Consider the following 22302-nt stretch of genomic DNA (forward strand, 5'->3'; position numbering starts at 1 on the left):
AGATTTTTTAGGACCGATCTTAGCTCTCGTTTCGTCAGACGAGCCGTCGCAGAAAGCCTGACTGTGATCGATCTAACTGGTCCTCCTGTGTTATATTCCTTTTTCTGTCCACGTTCGAAAGCAATGGCTTTTCATTCCACATTTTCATCAAGCTGATATCACAATTGTTCTGTATGTTGCCAAGACGACCGAAATAAAGGAGCAAGTCGCTTGTTTCCTGGCTCATGAAGAATTTGGTTTGCTGTTTTCTCTTCATAGAGGCACTCACGACAAAGCTGATGTCACTTCATGAGAGAAACACGCCGTCCATAAAATACATCACACGACATATTTTGCAACGCAGGCAAACACTGACGCATTTATCGTCTAAACGCCTGTGCACCTAAGTTTCAGTAACTCCATGATTGACTGCTGAAGATAAGACTGGCCTATCAAACAAAAATGGCATCAATGTTTCTTTATATTTTTAATGTCTTAGTGATAAGCAACTGCATCCATCCATCCGGTTTCTGATCCGCTTTATCCCCACAAGGGTCGCGGGGCGTGCTGGAGCCTATCCAAGCTGTCTTCAGGCAGTAGGCAGGGGCGTGCTGGAGCCTATCCAACCTGCCTTCAGGCAGTAGGCAGGGGACACCCTGAACTGGTTGCCAGCCAATCACAGGGCACAAAGAGATGAACAACTATCCGGGCTCACATTATCCTAGGGACAATTTAGAGTGTTCAATCAGCCTGCCAAGCATGTTTTTGGAATGTGGGAGGAAGAGTAGGAGTACCCGGAGAAAACCCACACATGAACATGCAAACTCCACACAGGAAGGCCGGAGCTGGAATCGAACTGTGAGGTTGACACGCTAACCCAAACCTGGGCAAATTACGGCCCGCGGGCCGGATCCGGCCCACCGATGGTTGGCACAATACACAATTAAGGTTTGATGTAAATGATTGTATTCATTTCATTTGGACTTGTAATGACATGCATTTCAACGCCAGGTGACACAGTTACTTGAAGTTGCAGAGCACAGGGAGGGAGGGGGAGACGATACGGAAGCCCGCAGTAGTAGCGCTAAATTAAGTAACTCTGCTCGATACGACGGAATAAGTGTGTCCGCGCCGCTATTTTCAATCATTGATTCCAAAACGACGACATGCAAGTGAGTCTTAATTGCTGTGAGTTTTACTGGAATTGCGAACATTTTTACAGTACGTCCTGTAGATCATGGCATCCAAACGAAGAGGAACAGTAAGTGAAGTGCATCTGATTAAACGAAGCGGGTAACAAAGGACGAAACATTCAAGAGATGCTTGGAGTATGAAAGACTCAAATCTGAGACTTTGAAAAACAAGGAAGTGATTCTTGCTCAGTCCGATTCTGGGTGTTTCCATGCTCAGGGTGAATTGTATGCAGCTCAACGGACAAGCGAGTAAATAATCGTTTCCTGAAATGGTTCAACTGTTATCGTGCTAAAAACTTTCCGCAAACTGGACCGCTAATCTTACTGAAAAAGAGTTACAGGGGTTGCACAATTAGAATTGTTTTGCATAATTTCACTGAATAAATCATTTTTCTGTAAAATAACTGCACTTTCATTATCTAGAAATCATACATACTCTTATCAGCTTCTGTAAACAATGTCATTAACTTATTTCAACGTAGAAATCTATATATATATTGCGCGTCGTGCCGCATGCGGTCTGTCCTTCCGTCTGTCCCTTATCAAAACGTACCTACTTCACCGCACCGCTGCGCGCCGCCACTGCGCCGCCATGCGCCGCTCAGTCAGTGGCTCACTACGATCGCGCGGGCATCTTAGCGAAAAAATGTTGTCTACCCACAAGCATTGCAATGAAATTGTTAGTTATTTAGTAGAGCTAAACATCTCTTTATTTTCGCGATAAGCAATGAAGATGAACAAAAAGTTGAACCAAGCAACAACACTTTTGTGGGCCGAAGGCCCACCTTACCAGCCTTCCGCAGGAACTAGCTGATGAGCCGCCCGGAGGGCGGCGAACCAGCTAGTAAAATCTAAATCAGGAGTAGATTTCTAACTTTTGGCCCAGCTCTCCACAATATTTACTGCTTGTCATTTGGCCCCCCGGAGAAAATAATTGCCCACTAACCACTGGATCACCGGGTTGCCAGCTGAAAAGGTTAACGTGATATTTCAGAGGGGTTTTATTTTGAAATGTACGCTGTTCTAGTATGTCCTAGCCCTGGTCTGGTTTTTGAATGATTTTTTAAAAAATCAGGTGGAAAAGTCACCATGTCAAATATCAGAGGCCTTTTATTTTAAAATGGAACATCAGATCTGAATATAGTGACTCTGGTTGGATATCTGGGGATCCCTAGCATGTCCTTCACCTGGTCTGGTTGAGGGACAGCAAAAATTAATTTTTTAATGATTTTTTTAATTAGCCGAAAAGGTCAAATATGTCTGATTTCAGAGGCCTTTTATTGTGGAATGGAACATCAGATCTGAATGACAGTACTGTGGTTGGATACCTGGGGTCCCCTAGTGTGTCGAAAACCTGATGTGGTTGCGGGATAACTAAGATTAATGTTGAAAAGATTTTTTTTAAATATCAGGAGAAATTGATGTAGGTAGAATTTCCATATATATATAAGCGGTGAGATGATGTTAACGATGCTTTCCTTTTTGTGTCTCATGTTTGGACTGCATTGCGTAATGATCGATGATCGAAGAATGCGTGGTGAAACTTGCGTCGAATGCTTGTGAATGATTGCTTGGGTGCCGACATCGGGGGCCGATATGAGAACCATGGTCGCAGGTCTGTAAAGCATTGGCGAACGAGAAAGAACTTTGGCGACACACTTTCGAATAATACATTTTTAAAAAGTGTCATCACTATTTTTACATGTAACCAGGTGAACCTTACTTAGATGCTTGTAGTGAAGGCTTCCTTGTTTAACAAATGTAGCACTGTCACTGTAAGAGCCACACTAGATCAAAACACACGGGAACATATGCAGCATATGAGAATCAGACCAGTAAGGGTGACATCCACGTAAAGGAGGGTAGTCGCTGAACTGTGCCCACTGCTTGTCCCATCTTGATACACCCATGATCGTCATCGTAACCCTGGCGATATTCAGGTAATTGGTAACTAGTTTACCATGACGCATGTTAGGTGTTAGCTTTGGACAGATGATTAATTATTTGAATGGTATTTGTAGAGCACAATATCTGGAGTGGTTTGGTTTGGAGTTTGAAATTTACCACTAGTGAGTCGTGTGAACAGCTGTACAGCGTAAGTGTTCGCAATGTTATAAGATGTAAATATGTTTTGTTTTGTTTTTACTGTGAAATTATATGAACTGTGTTATCTGTTCTTTAGAGGGGAGATCATTTGTGTTTGTCCACGTGCTTTGTACACACCCAACTCACCGGAACATATCGAGTAAGTGTGGCTGCATCTCAAAACATTGGGTTGTAATGATTATTTGTTATGCACTAAGAATTATTGTGGCTTGGAAATAATGTATTTTTTATTTCTGTTTCCCTATTAAGCAAACCACTGCTGTTGTCTATTGTGGCGTAATTGTCTGTAATCTGTTAAATTATTTTCTTTGATCTCTTAGATCCCTTTTCGACCACTTTTAAAATTCAGTTTACATCACAGACTTTCATCTTAAAGCTGTACAATTTCTCATTGTTCAGTCGGGAATAAAGCCCACATAAACATTATTTTGTGTCCAGCCTAGTCCTTCCAGAGACTCGCTACATAAACATTGACATGATTTAAAATTGAGAGTCTCGTAGCTCTTTAATTAATTATGAGTTATATTCTGGAACAATAATATTTCGTACAAATATTTTGTATTTGGACGTGGGCATGCATCTGCTCTATGTGTCAGTTTTACAGTAAACAACAAACAATTTTAAAACGTTTTGCCTCATTGGCTGAACTCTAACAGTCTGTCGTGTACATGCACCACTAAGTAACTCAATGCAGATGAGAAAACGTTAAATTATTCTTTTTGTCCAAAATCGAAACTTCGGAATGTATCAGTTGTGGCTGAGTCTAATTTATATACCAATTAACCACAATATTGGAAGGCGTTTAAATATTTGTTCGGTTCTTTTAATAATCTCTTTACAAATCGATGTTGGTGTTGCCAGAAAGTTTGTCTGAAGGGAGTTGCCGTACATTGTTGTTCGATAGCTGCAGTTGTACCTCGGCACCCCAAACTACAATATCGTTTTACTTGATGATGAAGAAAATTAAGCAGCCTTTCTTCACGAGTTACAGGTAAACTCAATTTAGTTCTCAACGCAGGACGCCCATCAATGTATTGGATTATAGTCACATCATTATCTCAAGCTTCTGGGCCTAGTTTAGTTTACTTAGCCTTGCTTGCTAGCCGCTTCGCCGCAAAGCAGAGATCAAATGTGAACGTATAGCGTTGTGATTTTCTCAAAAAATGTGCGCAATAAGAACGGCAGAGAACGAGGAGCAACTTTGTAAAGCAAAAGAGGACAGCGACGCTCTTTTCAAGAAGTTTCGATTTGGCTCATGCAAAGCGGGTTTGGTCACGACTGGTTTCTCGATAGTCAAGTCAAGTCAGCTTTTAATGTCAAATATGCTCTATGTGGAACATACAGCACAGATGAAATTACTTTCCATTCTCAACCACAGTGCAAACATGTCGTGCATTGAACACACAGCTAAAATGTACGTAATATTTCCATAAGACGTAAATACATTCATTCATTCATTCATTCATCTTCCGTACCGCTTGATCCTCACTAGGGTCGCGGGGGGTGCTGGAGCCCATCCCAGCCGTCTCCGGGCAGTAGGCGGGATACACCCTGAATCGGTTGCCAGCCAGTCGCAGGGCACACATAGACGAACAACCATCCACGCTCACACTCACACCTAGGGACAATTTAGAGTGTTCAATCAGCCTGCCACGCATATTTTTGGAATGTGGGAGGAAACCGGAGCACCCGGAGAAAACCCACGCAGGCCCGGGGAGAACATGCAAACTCCACACAGGGAGGCCGGAGCTGGTATCGAACCCGGTACCTCTGCACTGTGAAGCCGACGTGCTAACCACTGGGCTACCGGGCCGCCCGAAATAAATACATAAATGTGTTAAATAAAAATAAACAAATCGCAACAACAGACAACCAAGGGCACTTGTGATTATTGTATATTCGTAGTTACTTGTTTTAAGTGCAGAACATGGAGGGAGTTTAGTCTCCTGACCGCCTGGTGGAATAAACTGTTCTTGCCTGGTAGATTTAGCAGAGCGACATCGCAGCCTCCTCCCCGACGGCAGCACGTCAAAGAGGCTGTGAGATGGGTGGTGGCTTGGCGAGTCAGACGACAGTTGTGAGTGTCTGCAAGTGGAGGAAGAGAGACTAATGATCTTCTCAGCCGCTCTCACAATGCGCTGCAGACTCTTTCTGCAGGAGACGGTGCAAGCGGTGTACCACACGGTGATGCAGCTGGTCAAGATGCTCTCAGGTGCCTCTATTGGAAGTCTGCATCAGAGGTGGCGGGGCTCTTGCTCTCCTCAGTTTGCAGAGGAGTCCACGAATTACTTTCTTGCTGTCATTATGAACCATTTTACACATTAGAAAGTTATCTTTTCTGTCAAGAGTGGTCAAGCCAGCTGCCGCGATTTTTCATACTTTCATAATTGCAAATGCTGCAAGGACCAGTTTCAAAATAAAAGCATGAGAAGATATTGATGACCATAGAGAACATAAAAAATTTCTGCGCCTTACGTAGATCCACACACCAGCTGTCTGGCACGCGGTTTTTAGCCAGTACTGCTCGAACAAACAAAATTTCGTTGACCGATGAATACCCACCTCATTGGACGCGCTGACTTGCTTCTGCAGCAGGAAGCAAGGCTTGATTTTTCATGACTTTAGAGCCTTATTGTATACCATTTTCAGATAGATTCAAATTTGGCAGCCTTGTTAACAATCGACTCTGTGTTGCAATGAATGTACTAACTTTTTTCTCACAGACTTGAAAATTGTGTAATAGAACTACAATAATCCCTCGCTATAACGCGGTTCACCTTCTGTGGCTTTGCTGTTTCATGGATTTTTTTTAGTGCAGTTTTTTAAATGTTTTTTTTTTAAACAGTGAATTGTGTTCTGCATCCTGATAGGCTAAGGGACTGACCAACATGTACAGTCTCCGCACCCCGTACAGCTTGCCAAATTGACCTTTGCACGTTTTTGGTCTTTGGTTTCATTGTATCAGTGGCGGATGCTGGTCTGTCAAGGACGGGAAGCTCAATTTCGGCTTACATCATAAAATGTGTCAGTGATGTGTCAAAAAATGTGTCAAAATGAAAAGGATGCCTTCACCATAAGATCGGTGATTGGTTCATTTCACTGTCAATCAAAAAGAGATTTAGCCTCACACAGATCATCCAATCAGACAGCTCATCCAATGCAGAAAAGCTGAGAGTCGGGGCCAGCTGATACACTAAGCGGCCAATGAACGTGACCAAACCAGCATTTATCCAATGACTCGTCTCGTTTCAATGCATTGGGACAACCGACACTGAACTCTCTAGATGCCCAGCGTCCGCGCGGTCGACGCTCGGCGTACATACAGTAAGAAACACAGTGAATCTGCAGGAATGAATGAGAAGAGGAACAAAACTTGAGTGCATTGTAGCGCATATTTAGTGAATGACATGTCCACATAATTGTACGTACACACATATATTTGATCACTTACTTTTTGACATTTTAGGGGAAGTTGAGGTTCCCTTGCAGTCTTGGAGCAATCACCTCTGCATTGTTGACATAGTTCATTTTTGTATAATAACTGCAAAAAATACAGTACAGTGAAACTCCTCTACAACAAAATCATGTTTGCAGCATGAAATTTTTCACAACGGGGGTTTTTCACTGGAGCAAATTTGATCTCAGATGTAAGCGCGCACCTACACACACACACACGCAAACAAACATGTTCACCGACACACAAACGTACGTATGTGCACTCTATTTTTATTCCAGTAGTGCATAAGTATGAGCACACACTTATTTGACACTTCATATCGTCATTGTAGAAAAAAAAGGGAAAGAAATTGCTAAATTTACGATCAGCATTCACTTTCTCTTACATAAATTTCTTGGATGTCTTTTATTTTGCTTGCTCCGTCTTTCATTTTGATCACTTTTACCCTCTCTTCCAGCATCAGAGCTCTTCTTGTCTTAGCTGCTTGACATCCAAAGATCCGTTTTGCAGCCATTTTAGCAATGCAACGTCCATGCTCGTCTGAATCTAACAATAACAAATACTTCCTGGACGCGGTGTCTTTTCTTTTCACCATCTCACTGTCTCTAACTCGACCTCCCCTCGATCGCCACCCAAGACAGTGCTGCTCAGCTGATGTCATGCAATGAAGTTTTAAGCCAGCCACGGGACGCTTCGTAGCTCTCGAAGGCTAAAAACCTTACGCTAACTGGAGCGCTTCTCTCTCATTAGCGCTCCAGTTAGCGTAAGGTTTCCTCCAATAAATGATTCTGCTAATTTATTCACATATTGAGTCGTAATCTGAATATATGTGGCTCTCCCAATGACCGTCATTGTAAATATAAACCATAATTCCATGTGTGTTTGTCTTTCTGTCTTTCAGTCATCAGCGAAGATTTGCGTCCTGAGCGGCAGGATGCAGAGCCCTCTGATATTAAAATGGAAGAAGAGAAGAAAGAGGTCTCCCACTTTAAAGAGGAAGAGGAGCAGGAGGCTCATTACATTAAAACAGAGGAGGAGCCACTTCACCCTTCCATGAAAGTGGAGGTGGATGATCCCCCCTACATCAAAGAAGAGGAGGAGGAGATTTTCTGGAAGTTGCCATTGACTGGTGTCACCCTGAAGAGGAGAAATGAGGCAGATACAGAGGTGCAGTATCCAAGCAGCAGCTCATGTCAACAGATGACAACACAAGGTGTTGCAAACCAAGGGGGAGGATCAAAAATAGATGGCCTATTAGCTCCACTATCAGATCGTGAGATATTGTCAAACGCTGATGATGATGATGAGAATGAAGATCAAGTGTCTGATGGTGATCTGACATGTCACACTGACAAGAAACCCTGGAAATGTTCTTGGTGTGGCAAAACGTTTACTTATAAGAGTCATTTGAAATTACACACAATAACTCACACAGGAGATAAACCTTTTTCGTGCTTAGTTTGTGCTCGAAGATTCTCTCGGAAGGAAAGTTTAAAAAAACACACAAGAACACACACTGGTGAGAAATCTTTTGCCTGTTCAGATTGTGGCGAAAGATTCTCTCAAAAGGGAGCGTTCAAAAAGCACGCAAGAACTCACACTGATGGGAAACCGTTTGCCTGCTCAGATTGTGGCCGAAGATTCGCTTACAAGGGACACTTTGTAAATCACACAAGAACCCACACTGGTGAGAAACCTTTTGCCTGCTTAGTTTGTGGACAAAGATTCTCTCAGAAGGGAACCTTAAAAGTACACTCAAGAACCCACACTGGTGAGAAACCTTTTACGTGCTCAGTTTGTGGCCAAAGATTCTCTCGGAAGCAAAGCTTAAAAATACACACAAGAACCCACACTGGCGAGAAACCTTTTGCTTGCTCAGATTGTGGCAAAAGATTCTTTCGGAAGGGAGACTTTAAAAAGCACGTAAGAACCCACACTGGTGAGAAGCCTTTCACCTGCTCAGATTGTGGCCAAAGATTCTCTCAGAAAGGAGTCTTAAAAAGGCATTTAAGAACTCACACTGGTGAGAAACCTTTTGTCTGCTTACTTTGTGGCCAAAGATTCTCTCGCAAGGGAGACTTAAAAAAGCACATAAGTACCCACACTGGTGAAAAACCTTTTGTCTGTTCAGACTGTGGCCAGAAATTCTCTCGTAAGGGAACCTTAACAAGACACAAAAGAACGCACACTGGTGAGAAACCTTTTTCCTGCTCAGTTTGTGGCCAAAGATTCTCTCAGAAAGGAGTCTTAAAAACGCATGTAAGAACCCACACTGGTGAGAAACCTTTTTCGTGCTCAGTGTGTGGACAAAAATTCTCTCAGAGGGGAACCTTAAAAATGCACACATGGACACACACTGGTGAGAAACATTTTTCCTGCTCAGTTTGTGGCCGAAGATTCTCGTGGAAGTATCAGATTAAGAATCACATGTGTGTTGATGAGATGAACAGTTTACACATCTCATCTGAGCAGGCTTCATGATTTCATGCCCCAACGCTGATTGTATTTTATGTAACTTCTTAATGGGATGCTGAAGTTTTCTTTTTCTTAACTGCAGTGAAAAGTTTTGTAGTCATGAATTTTAAAAAATCTAGCATTGTTATCACCATTATCATAGTTTTGGATTCTTCTTTACAGTTAGTTTTTATTTGGTTTTGAGTTGTGGTTTTTAAATGTAGTTTGTTTTAATTAGTTCTCAGAGGAGGTTTCGTCGTTTGTATTCGTTTTTTGCTTTGTATTGTTTTGTTTTGGGTTTTTCTTCCCAAAATTGAACTGTCCAAAACTGTAGAGAACCCCACATATCGAGAAATGTGTTTAACTGTTTCTTATTGGAAGCGATCCTGAATTAAATTGACATTTTCCACTTTTTCATGAAATGTATGATGTACCCATATGTATTCGTGTTTAATATTGTGTGGTGCTTGCTGGCCAATAAAGTTCCCTTTGCTCAAAAAGCTTGTATCAACCGACTCTTCTTCAATATCACTTGTCACAATTGGGAGTCAGATTTACAGTGGTGTGAAAAAGTGTTTGCCCCCTTCCCGATTTTTTTTTTTTTGCATGTTTGTCACAATTAAATATTTCAGATCACCAAACAAATTTAAATATTGGTCAAAGATACCAAAAGTAAACACAAAATGTAGTTTTTAAAGGTCTTCCTTATTAAAGGAGAAAAAAATCCAAACCTACATGGCCCTGTGTGGATAAGTGTTCCCCCCACCCCTCTGTTAAAACATCATCATCATACCTGAGTTCGATTTCTTGAGCCACACCCAGGCTTTATTACTGCTACAAGAAATCATTTAATGTCCGCATACTGTCCTCAGTTATGTCTGACTGCAACACTTATCGGCACAACATTAATCCGTCAAGCGGAGAACTCATCGAAGTCACACAACAATAGTCACAGATTTTGGAACTCGGTGTATATCCAAGGCGACCTGCGTTATTAGGCACCTCACCGCTTGTATCCAAGATCTCATTCTTTCGGTCAAGACCCAGAACACATGACTATGCGTGAGGGTGGGAAAATAGACTGACCGGTAAATGGAGAGCTTTGCCTTTTGGCTCAGCGACTTCTTCACCATGACAGACTGATTCCAGGTCTGCATCACAGAAGAGCTGCAATGATCCGCCTGTTGCTCTCCTGCTCCAATCTTCCTTGTGAACAAAACTCCAAGACACTTAAACTCCTCCACTTGGGGTTAAAATCTCATCCCCAACCAAGGGAGGGCACTCCACCCATTTCAGACTGAGGACCATTGTTTCAGATTTGGAGGTGCTGATTTTTATCAATTGCTTCACATTCAGGTGTGAACCGCTCCAGCGAGAGTTGGAGAACCCTGCTTGAAGAAGCCAACATTACCACATCATCTGCAAAAAGCAGAGATGCAATACTGAGGCCACCAAACTGACCCTTTCAACGCCTTGGCTGTGTCTAGAAATTCTGTCCCTAAACTTTATGAACGAAACCTGTCACAAACAGCACCCATGTTGCAGTCCAACCCTCACTGGAAAGGAATCCGATTTACTGCCGGCAATGCGAATCAAACTCTATCGGTGGTATAGGGACCAAACAACTTATGTCAGGGGGTTCGGGACCCCATACCCCGGAAGCACACACCTCTGCCCCCACAGAACTCCCAGAGGGACACGATCAAACGCCTTCTCCAAGTCCATAAACCACATGTCGACTGGTTGAGAGAAATCCCATGCACCCCCATGGACTCTGTCAAGGGTGTAGAGCTGATCCACTGCTGGGACGAAAACCACAAATCTGAGACTCGACTTCCCGGCAGACTCCACTACAGTACCCTTGAATCGAACTTAGCAGGGAGGCTGAGGGTGTGTTCAGACAACACAGGGATCACCCTCCTTCATGTGAACACAACCTTCCCTCTTAAAAAGAGGGACGACCACCCTGGTTTGCCAATCCGGAGACACTGTCTCCGATGACCATGCAATGTTTCAAAGGCGTGTCAACCAGGACAGCCGTACAGCATCCAAAGCCTTGAAGCACTCCGGGCAGATCTCATCCACCTTTGCCACCAAATATCTTTTTAACCATCTCAGCAACTTCAACTACAGAGACAAGAGAAGCCACCTCAGAGTCCCAAGTCTGTGCTTCGTTATAGGAAGGTGTGATGGTGGAGGTGGGGTCTTTTGAAGGATTCTGCCCCGAGTCGTGTGCCTCATCCCCACTGTACACAGTGTTAATAGTATGCTGCTACCCCCTCTGAGATGTTGTATAGTGGACCAGAATTTCCTCGAAGCTGCTCGGAAGTCGGCTTTGATGGCCTTGCCGAACTCCTCTCGTGCTCGAGTTTTTGCCTCAGTGACCACCGAGACTGCACTCCGCTTGGTGAGTCAGTACCCACAAGCTACCCCAGGGGTTCCACAGGTCAAAAAGGTCTGATTGGATTCCTTCTTCAGATTGAACGGCATCCCGCCACCTTATCGCCATAACAGCCGCTTCAACAATAGGGACATGTGGAACTGCCTCCCCAGGACGTGGGAAACGCTTTGCCGGAGGTGGGTGTTGAAACTCCTGACAGCTGTAATATAACTGTTAAATTTGATTCACACATGCAAATCGCAACATGACAATTAACATTACCAAACTCTGTTTATTTTTGTTTTGCACATGTCATCGAGGGCCAGTAGTCGCGTGGTTAGCATGTTGATGTCACAGTGCAGAGGTTCAATTCCAGCTCCGGCCTTTCTGTGTGGAGTTTGCATGTTCTCCCTGTGCTTGTGTGGGTTTTCTCCGCGTCCTCCGGTTACCTCCCACATTCCAAAAACATGAATGGCAGGCTGATTGAACACTACAAATTGCCCCTAGGTGTGAGTGTGAGCGCAAATGGTTGTTCATTTCTGTGTGCCCTGCGATTGGCCCCGAACCGGTTCAGGGTGTCCCCCGCCTACTGCCGGAAGACAGCTGGGATAGGCTCCAGAACCCCTTGTGACCCTAGTGAGGATGAAGCAGTTCGGAAAATGAATGAATGAAAGATTACATTGAGGATATTGGTTCTAAGCAGCTGGAGGCAAAGTGCCTTCGCATTAACCCTCATATTATGTTGAAAAAAACCCCACATTGATTATGTTGTGGGTCATTTTGACCCGCACTGTAAAAATCCACACAAAATAGTCAAAAAACAGGTTACACCAGTAACAACTTTGTTTAAGATGATGTAAACATTCAGATAAGAGACAGACAACAGCCTGTCTCAAAATGCCCTCTGAGCCTCAGTTTAATTCTTGGTACTTCTAATCATGTCTGGTCCACAGACCTGAGGCGCCGGGCAGGTGTATAGGGGCGGATGAGCTCAGAGAGGTAAGGTGGCGCGAGATTATTCTGAGATTTGAAAACAAAGAGGAGGATCTTGAAAATAACTCGAAAATGAATGGGGAGCCAGTGAAGGGATGCCAGAGTAGGAGTTATGTGCTCCCTCTTACGAGTACCAGTCAAGAGGCGAGTAGCGGCATTCTGGACCAGCTGAAGGCGCTTAATGGAGGACTGGCTGACTCCAAAGTAAAGGGCATTGCAGTAATCGAGCCGGGATGTGACAAAGGCATGAATTACTGTCTGAAAGTGTTCATGTGAGAGGAAAGAAAACCGGTCTCACCATCCATAAGAACATGTACACTACCCATATCACTAAATACAAGGACCAAATTGCACAAACCAAATCCAGCTACTACTCCAGCCTCATCCTCTCCAACGAAGGAAATTCAAGAACTCTGTTGGATTTATTATTGTTTAGTAATCATACATTCACGTATTATTCGGTTGATTCTCGTGTCGTCATTTTATGCTCGCAATGAAGAATGCTTCTGCCTGTCAGTATAGTTTGATTTTGCTTGCAAAGAAGAACGCTTATGCTTGCAATCATTAGTTGGCTTTGCCTGCAATGAAGAACGCTTATGCTCTCAATAAAGATATATCCTTTATTGTTTACTCACATCTATAATCATTATGTGTTCTTCATTGTGTGCTCACTTTTGCTTGCTGTGCTGTGTGGGAGGTTGGGGTCGCGGCCACCTTTTCGAGGACGTGGCTGGGAAGAGATAACTGTTAGGACTAAACAGCGAGCAAGGCTGAACCGTGAATGGAGACATCAACACCAGCTGCAACGGGATGTTTATGTCTATTTGCACACATGTACGTAAATTGCACTCACATACACACACATAGTCAAACAAGTTCAGTGTGTGTTCAACAGCCCCCACCCTTTAGGTTGGACACACCTATGTAGTAGCTTTTCCCAATAAATGAGGAGGTGAAGGGGGAGATCGTTAGGGTTACGTGTGGAGAACTGAAACCGAACGCTTCTCCTCGTTCCCTCCTGGTACCAGAATCGAGTCTCCTGTCTCCTCCTTTAGGTTATTCTTGAGTGTCAATTTGGACCAACCTGACATTTTTGGGGGCTCGTCCGGGATCGCAACATACCTGACGCCTCCAGACGCTGAGTCGACGGCCAGGAAGACCGTGGCCACGGCAAAGACACCATTTCTGGGACTGGGTTTCGGCTCCTCGTCTGTGGGCTGAGGGTTGAAGCGAATCCCAGAGGAGAGAGGACTACTCTTGGTGGTAAGTAGGGCGGCGGTGTCCTGTACGTACTTAAACTCCGCATCGACACTCGAGGAGTGTTTGCGCGCTGGGTTTGTAAAGACGGAGGTCGGGGTCTTTAAACCTGTTTTTAATTGAAACACTCTCAGGACAGGTGTTGTAGTTTGGTTCGAACGCCTGGTTCGAGACACTGTGTGAGCCTGAGAGGGGTTTGTTGAGAAGGAACTCTTTCAACGGTGATTGAGTGTTTGCGCGACGGCAAAAAGACGAGGTCTTTTTAAGCCGCAAAGCCCTGAGCCATACTAGTCCCTATCAGGCATACAGACCGTGCAAGTCTCATAAACTGGTGAGGGCGACGGTGTCCTGCACGTGCTTAAACTCCGTGTGTAAATAATGTGTGTTAAACCCCGGGTATAAATAAGATAAGATATCCTTTATTCGTCCCACAATGGGGACATTTACAATAATAATGTCTATATAGTGCGTTACCTCTGGTCAAGGTAATAGGATAAAACCAAATTAAATGCGCATAAATGAATGACTGTGTAACTGTGTGAGTGGAGGTTCGCTACCTCATCTGAAAAGGACATTTGTTGTGGCAACTGTCTGAGGAAGCAGATGCAAGAATTTCCCGCCACCTTGGTGGTAGAAGGTTGGAAATTACCTCAGTCGGAGAAATTGCCACCCTGTTCAAGGGAATAGTCAGCCTAGTTACCCTAGGTAAATTGCTGACTCTAAAAAATAAATTCCAAATTCTCAAAGTTCCACCCCCTAATTCGCAATGGGGGTTCATAATAGTAAGACAGTGGAGAGAGGTGATCCCAAAACGCAGTTAACATGTAAGGACTGGAGATTCGTAGAGAGCCAATGTCCTTCGAAGATAAAACATTTAGATACGTGGATAGAAAAATACAAATTCGCTGGACAGCTCCTCCTTTTCCTCCATCCCCTCCACCCTCTTACAGAGGGGGCCATCCGATGGCCACCAGGGGAAAAGGAGATTTGGGAGTGGAATTTTCAAAAAAATTGGAGTAGAGTTTTTTCCCCTGCTGCGACGAAGGTTGACTCATCCGGGAGTGAGGTACGAGACACTTTTCCCATGATTGAAGTTGCAAATCCAGACATAAAAGATGAGTCGCCTGTCATTCTTGTTTATAGAACATGGACACAAGAAGATGTAAAAAAAGCCGTAGACGGCATTACATCACATAAAATTGACATGGTACAATTTGTCCAGGAAATGGAGGATCTGCGAAAATCATATCATCTAAATGGAGCTGAGGAGCAACAAGTTTGGATGGCGGCTTGTTTGACAGTAAATTGATGGTGTATACTGTATCGATATTTGGATGGAGTGAAGTCTTCTCGCGGATGACAAAATTAAAAGTTTGGATGTGCTTAACTTGGTTGTGAGCGGTAGTAAGGTGAATATTTAGGTTTGTCTGTAGGGTTGTGTCTGCGAATATGTGTTGGATTAGTCTTTGCGTGTGGGTGTGTAGATAAGCGTGACTCTTGGCGCGACTCATGTGAAAATATTGATGGTGAGACGTAAGGTGATGATGGAAGTTGAGTATGTTGAGAATAAAGAAAGGCACAGGCAGGTGAGGTTTGACACAGTGATGCTACGAATGAGGAGGTCACCGTGTGTTTAGGTTGAAAAGGGCCGGAAGGTCACGAGATGCTTAGATGGTTGTTTGTAAGTCGTAAACAGTGGACGTGTGTGGGACGTTGTTAACTTTCTGGGAGGAGTTAGAATGTGTAAGTATACAGTGAAGGCCTTGATCTGGATGATTTGTGAATGTTAATGTCTGTGGGTTTCAGTTATCTTATTTGTTTTATAAATGCTTCTGCTATGCTGCTAATTGCCACAATGTTCCGATTATGTTCCAATGTTTTTTTTAGATTACGTTCATAAGATGCACATTTCTCTTGAAACCTGAGAAGAGCCATCACGGCTCCTGATGTGGGAGGAATGATGGTCTTGTCTCATGAATTTGGAAAATTCTGTTACAACTTTGCTATCCGTGGATTGTGTTGTGCCTTCCGTCATTATGAAATTTAATGACCAGAGTTGAGGCTATCGTCGAACATACAAATTCTTGTTGGTTTGAGTCATAAAAAAACCCGTCAGATTTTACGACACATCTCATTTGTGCATACACAGGCTGGATTTCTAATTTCGTTTGTCACAAGAGCAAAATCTTCCAGCTTTAATCAGCACGTTTCAGGGTCGCGTGTGAATAATTTACAATTGGCTTCGTTAACTTAGTATGACTGCACGTTTTAAGGTCAACAGTGGCATTTTTGAGAATCACGCACCCTAGGTGGTGTTTACCAAAGACAGTTGTGGCATAGATAAGCCTTTTGGCAGCAGTGTATGGTGTGAACTCTGCATGCTGGAAGAGTGCTAGGAAAAAAAAAAAAGAAAAAGGGATGAGCTGTTGCACACTAGCATGACGTTTTTTTGTCGCCTGGTTGGCATTTATTTTGTGTGTCTATGTTGTTATGTCGATCCCCTTTAACGCTGGAAAAATGCCCCTGAGGATAAAAGCGGATCGGACCTTCCCTCTCCCCCTCATACTCTCTGCAGACTCTTTCACACCCCCTCACGTGTCTGGCATAGTTTGCTTTCGTCACCCACCTATCACACCCTCCACACTGTCTCCTTTCTCCCTTCTCCTCATACGCTCCTCCCGTGCAACTCCTTTGGTGACTCATTTTATTACCTTTCGACGCAAACCTCCTCCCACACTTCTCGCACTCAAACTCCACCTGCTCCTCGTTCCTGCGGTGTATGCGTTTTTCATGCATGGTTAGACCAGCTCTACTCCTGCACACTTTTCCGCACCCGTCATACCGACATACCAACCCATCATTCACCCTCCTCACATTCCTTTCCAGTCTTTCCTCGTTCCTTCCCGCCTCATATCTGTGACCTTTCTGATTTTCCCATTCATACAGGTGATCCATTCGCTCTCTCACTCTCCGCTTCCATCCTTCCCTGTCACTCGTCAATCTTTCCACCTCCGTCCAGTCCATCCCTGCATTCCTCATCACTCTCTTCCAGTACAACACCGTTTTCCTTTTGCGCCCCATCCTCTTCCCTCTTCCTTCCAGTTCTTCCCACCATCTCAATACCATAGCTTTTGTTAGTCTTTCATTTCCCATACGCATCACATGTCCAATTCTCTGTAACACTCGCCTCTCGATTTTCCACTCGATGGATTTTACTCCCAACATTTTCCTTACATCATACATATTCACTCCTCTTTCTTGCATTTGCCTCAGTGGTTCTCCGTTCCTGTCACTCCAAACATACCTGTAGCACCTATCCACCCACTTCTGAAGTTTCAGTTGGTTTTCGTCAAGGAGCCCCAGGTGTTCGGCCCACCAACTCAGTCGCTTCGCTAATATTCTCCCTAACACCCTGCTGCCCATACTCAGCAGGCACACTCCTCTGTAGTTGTTTCTGTCGTTCCTATCCCCCTTCTTATGTATCGGTACCATAAGTCCCACTTTTACACTACCCTCCCATCGGTCCGCCCTCTGCTCAAACATCTGCCTCACTGTCTTAATCACTCTTTCTCTCACTTCCTCACACGCGCTCCGTATAAATCCTATTCTCACCCCATCTTCTCCCGGTGCTGACTCTCGTATCTCCCCCATAGCCTCCATGATTTCTTCCCTCTCTGGCACCTCATTCATGGTCTCGTTTGCTTCGCTCGCTCTGTTATTGTCTCTGAGACCTACTGCTCCGTGAACTGCCTCTTCTATCACTCTTGGTTCTTCCTCGTACCTCTCCCTCGACGCACTTTCAAAATGCTCCCTGAACTCCTCTGTCGTCACCGTCGTGCTCCGAGCGGCCGGTCTATCCCTTTTTCCCAACTTCCTCAAACATTTGTACATGTCACCAATCCTTCCTCTAGAACATGCTTCCTGACAGTCCTCAATCACTCCTTCCCACCAGTCTCTTTCCAGTCTCCTCAGCAGCTTCTTCAATTCCTTTCGCGTTTCCTTCACTTCCGCTTTTAGCCTGGTGAGTTCTTCTTCCATCTCCCCTACTCCTTTCCCTCCTCCCCTCATTCTCAACCTTCTCCTCGCATTCAGTGTCTCCAATTTCTTATTCCTTCTGTCTACCCTCTCCCCTATCCTCTTCTTCATCTCTTCTATCTCCTCCTCTCTCCCTACCGTCCAAGGATTGGATATTTCTCTTCTCTCCCTTCCACATACCTCCACTGCTGTTTCCACCATTATGTTCGCCAGCTCTGTCCACCCACTCTCCTTTCCTCGTCCTTCCTTGTTCAACTCCTCCAATTTCTCTCTTGTCCTCTCCTCATATTCTCTTTTCTTCTCCTCCACTTTCAACACCTCCCACTTCGCTTGCACCGTTCTCCTTTGGGTCCTCTCTTCTGTCCTCCATCTCTTCCACTCCCCATTCACCTTCATACACACCGGTCTATGCTCTGACAATTCATACTCACTAATGGTCCACATCCTTTTCACCATGCGATGTCTCTCATTCCCTTTCACAAGAAATCCATCCAACTCATACCATTTCCCGCTTGCCATGTGTCGCCACGTCCCCCTCCTTCTAAACCTCCTATAGCTGTTAACGTATGCCAGATCGTGCTCCCGACACCATTCTATTAAATCCCTTCCGGCTTCATTCATCCTCCCCAACCCATGCCCCCCACAGACTCCTCCTATCTTCACATTCGCTCCCACACTCGCATTGAAGTCTCCTCCAATTATCAGTCTTTCCCTCCCTCCCATTCCCACCTGGCTCCCCATATCTCGTCGGCATCTCTCCATCTCTCGTTCGTCCGTTCCCCAGCTCGGTTGGTAGACCGATACCAACCTGAGCCCTCCCAGCACCACCGCCACCACTCTCTCTCCCAGCCACTTCTGCTGTCCTTCCTCTATCCAGTTCCTTAATGCCGTTCCCCTCAGCATCACTCCGGCTTTCCTCCCATGAACAAGCACTACCTGTTCATCCTCCTCACCCAACCACACCACCCCGGCTTCATCTGCCTTTAGTTCCGTCATCAGCACTACTTCCCAGTTTTCCTTGTTGACTCTTTCTGCTACTCTCCTCAAACGCTTTCTAAATGTTTCTCTCACACTCAATCTCCTCACATTCCATGTGACTATCACTCGTTCACCGTTCTTGTCCCGAGTCTCAGTTCTGTTTCCCCCTTCCCGCCCCGCCCTTCCTCTCCTCCTCTCTCCCCTTCTTTCATTCCTCTCTCTTCTTTTATTGTTTCTGCTTCTTGCTCCCCTCTTGCTTTCAGGGCCTGGATGGGGGTGAATCCCCACCAGTCTGTCTTTCACCCACCCTCCCAAATGTCTTTGGTCCATCCCACCTTGCTTGCGCTTCCTTCTTACCATCCCCAACTCGCCCCCTGGGGAACCTTTTTCCCACCTCGTCGCGCCACGTGCGGGTCCTAAAAGGGCCCTCGCCTGACTTTTATTTAAGGAGGGTTGTGGGGCGGCTACTCCCACTTCCCTCCGTTCTGACGGGGCGAGCATCAGGTGTCTCTCCTTCCGGTGAGGTCCTTCCTCCTTCCCCGTCAGCTGGTAGGTATTTAGCCGCAGCAGGGGCTCGAGTCCCCCGGCCCTCCCCCTCGCCCCACGTGGAGGCATCCCACCATGCGAGGCTCAAAGCATAGCATTCATAGCATCTGATTCCGGTTTAGTCTCCATCCTCATCCTCTTAGACCTGAGCGCCGCCTTTGACACAATCTCTCACCCTATCCTCCTCAATAGACTTTCCTAGATTGGTCTCTCCCACACTCCCCTCAGTTGGTTGCACTCCTACCTCACCGGCCGCACTCTGTTTGTCCAGCTCAAATCCTTCACATCAAAGCCGTACCCAGTCACCACAGGTGTACCACAGGGATCTGTCCTAGGTTATCTTCATCATCGACCTCCTGCCTCTTGGCCATATCCTCTGCAAATTTAATATCCACTTTCACTGCTTTGCTGATGACACCCAGCTCTACCTCTCCTGCAAGCAAAACTCCATACTCACACCCCCCTCCCTCACCTCTTTTTCCTTCAACATTGACAGCTCCCTAGTGCCCACCCCCCCAGGTCAAGAGTCTGGGTGTCATCCTGGATAGCATGCTCACCATCCACTCAGATATCAACACCATCACCCGCACTGCTTATTTCCACCTCCGCAATATTACCCTACTTCGCCCTTCCCTGACCCCTACTGCCTTTCTTGTCCACAGTCTTGTCACATCCCGCCTTGATTACTGCAACACTCTCCTCTTTGGCCTACCTCAAAAGTCTCTCCATAAAATCCAGCTGGTTCGAAACGCCTCTGCTCGCATCATCACATAAACATCTTCCCAGCAGCACATCACCCCCGTTCTCCAACAGCTCCACTGGTTCCCTGTTCAACATCGCATCAATTACAAACTGCTTCTATATACATATCTGGCCATCCACAACCTGGCCCCTCCTTACCTGTCCGACTTTCTCCAGATGCATATCCCCTCTCGCTCCCTCAGATCCTCGTCTTCCCTCCACCTGTCAGTGCCCCCTGACCGTCTGAGCACCATGGGAGCCAGAACCTTCAGTCACGCTGCTCCAAAGCTTTGGAACAACCTAACTCCGGACCTCCAAAACTGCACACCTCTTTCCACTTTCAAGTCCCGTCTAAAAACACACTTGTTCAGGATTGCCTACAACAAATAGCTCTTCCATCTCCTACGTTTTTATGATTTTATGTCCTGTTTTTATATAATATCACGCTCACTAATTTTTACATTGTATTTTCTTATTGTCTGTTCAGTGTCCTTGGGTGGCATGAAAGGCGCTTTTAAATAAAATGCATTATTATTATTATTATTATTATTATTATTATTATTATTATTATTACATTCAAACGATTCAGTTCCTCGATTGGTCACGTGATTCTTTCTTAAAGCAATACACGCACCAATACGGGGTTTCACTCTTGAGCTCTCGGCACTGTGCTAAAGTACCGGTGTCGCTCGGTCCATCACCATCACTAGGACACGGTGCAAGCAGCGTACCGCACGGTGATGCAGCTTGTCAGGATGCTCTCAATGGTGCCTCTATAGAAAGTCTGCATCATGGGTGGCGGGGCTCTTGCTCTCCTCAGTTTGCGGAGGAAGTACAGGCGCTGGTGTGCTTTTTTGGCCAGTGAGGTGGTATTTAGGCTCCAGGTCAGGTCTTCAGAGGTGTCCACACCAAGGAATTTGGTGCTACTCACCCTCTCTACTGCTGCACCGTCGATGGTCAGTTGAGCATGCTGGGTGTGCTTTCTTCTGAAGTCAACAACAACCTCCTTCGTTTTTTCAACATTCAGGTGGAGATTGTTGTCTTTGCACCACATGGCAAGCCTGTTCACCTCACTCCTGTAGTTCGTCTCATTGTTGTTGTTGATGAGACCCACCACAGCCGTGTCGTCTGCAACCTTAATAAAGAGGTTGGAGAAGGATGAGGGAGTGCAGTCGTTGGTCAGCAGAGTAAAGAGGAGGAGGCTCAGCACACATTCTTGGGGGGCCCCTGTGTTCATTATGATGGTGCTGGCGGTATTTCTGCCTACCCGATGTACCTATGACCCGATTGTCAGTGTAAACAAAAATTTCATTCGAAGAGCTCTTTCAGAAGGCACGTGATTGACCACAATGGTGAAAAACCTTTTGCCTGCACAGACTGTCCTTCCTCCTTCCCCGTCAGCTGGTAGGTATTTAGCCGCAGCAGGGGCTCGAGTCCCCCGGCGTTCCCCCTCGCGCCATGTGGAGGCATCCCACCATGCGAGGCTCATAGCATAGCATTCATAGCATCTGATTCCGGTTTAGTCTCCATCCTCATCCTCTTAGACCTGAGCGCCGCCTTTGACACAATCTCTCACCCTATCCTCCTCAATAGACTTTCCTAGATTGGTCTCTCCCACACTCCCCACAGTTGGTTGCACTCCTACCTCACCGGCCGCACTCTGTTTGTCCAGCTCAAATCCTTCACATCAAAGCCGTCCCCAGTCACCACAGGTGTACCACAGGGATCTGTCCTAGGTTCTCTTCATCATCGACCTCCTGCCTCTTGGCCATATCCTCTGCAAATTTAATATCCACTTTCACTGCTTTGCTGATGACACCCAGCTCTACCTCTCCTGCAAGCAAAACTCCATACTCACACCCCCCTCCCTCACCTCTTTTTCCTTCAACATTGACAGCTCCCTAGTGCCCACCCCCCCAGGTCAAGAGTCTGGGTGTCATCCTGGATAGCATGCTCACCTTCCACTCACATATCAACACCATCACCCGCACTGCTTATTTCCACCTCCGCAATATTACCCTACTTCGCCCTTCCCTGACCCCTACTGCCTTTCTTGTCCACAGTCTTGTCACATCCCGCCTTGATTACTGCAACACTCTCCTCTTTGGCCTACCTCAAAAGTCTCTCCATAAAATCCAGCTGGTTTGAAACGCCTCTGCTCGCATCATCACATAAACATCTTC

At 45.5% G+C, this 22302-nt stretch overlaps 1 protein-coding gene and 2 long non-coding RNA genes across 7 annotated transcripts; 2 read left to right on the forward strand and 1 right to left on the reverse strand.

The window, feature by feature from the left end:
• The first annotated feature begins 3027 nt into the window (after positions 1-3027).
• Positions 3028-3704, forward strand: LOC127616804 (uncharacterized). The gene is made up of 2 exons (XR_007967190.1): positions 3028-3112; positions 3194-3704. It is a non-coding gene; the product is annotated as an uncharacterized LOC127616804 (long non-coding RNA).
• A 412-nt stretch (positions 3705-4116) lies between these two features.
• Positions 4117-9689, forward strand: LOC127616698 (gastrula zinc finger protein XlCGF57.1-like). 5 transcript variants are annotated; one of them, XM_052088476.1, is made up of 4 exons: positions 4128-4269; positions 4456-4544; positions 7637-8515; positions 8600-9689. In XM_052088476.1, the coding sequence occupies exons 1-4, from the start codon at positions 4229-4231 to the stop codon at positions 9214-9216; spliced, it is 1626 nt and encodes a 541-aa protein (XP_051944436.1). In that variant the 5' UTR covers positions 4128-4228; the 3' UTR covers positions 9217-9689. The 5 variants fall into 5 exon arrangements, with proteins under 5 accessions (XP_051944438.1, XP_051944436.1, XP_051944437.1 ...); XM_052088477.1 differs by having other exon boundaries at positions 7637-8431; XM_052088475.1 differs by having other exon boundaries at positions 7637-9689.
• LOC127616807 (uncharacterized) lies at positions 5803-7439 on the reverse strand. Its single transcript, XR_007967194.1, has 2 exons — positions 7225-7439; positions 5803-6175 (listed from the first exon to the last, which is right to left on the reverse strand). It is a non-coding gene; the product is annotated as an uncharacterized LOC127616807 (long non-coding RNA).
• Positions 9690-22302: the final 12613 nt, after the last annotated feature.

The sequence above is a fragment of the Hippocampus zosterae genome, chromosome 15, assembly GCF_025434085.1.
Source record: "Hippocampus zosterae strain Florida chromosome 15, ASM2543408v3, whole genome shotgun sequence".
In the NCBI taxonomy this organism is placed as follows: domain Eukaryota; kingdom Metazoa; phylum Chordata; class Actinopteri; order Syngnathiformes; family Syngnathidae; genus Hippocampus; species Hippocampus zosterae.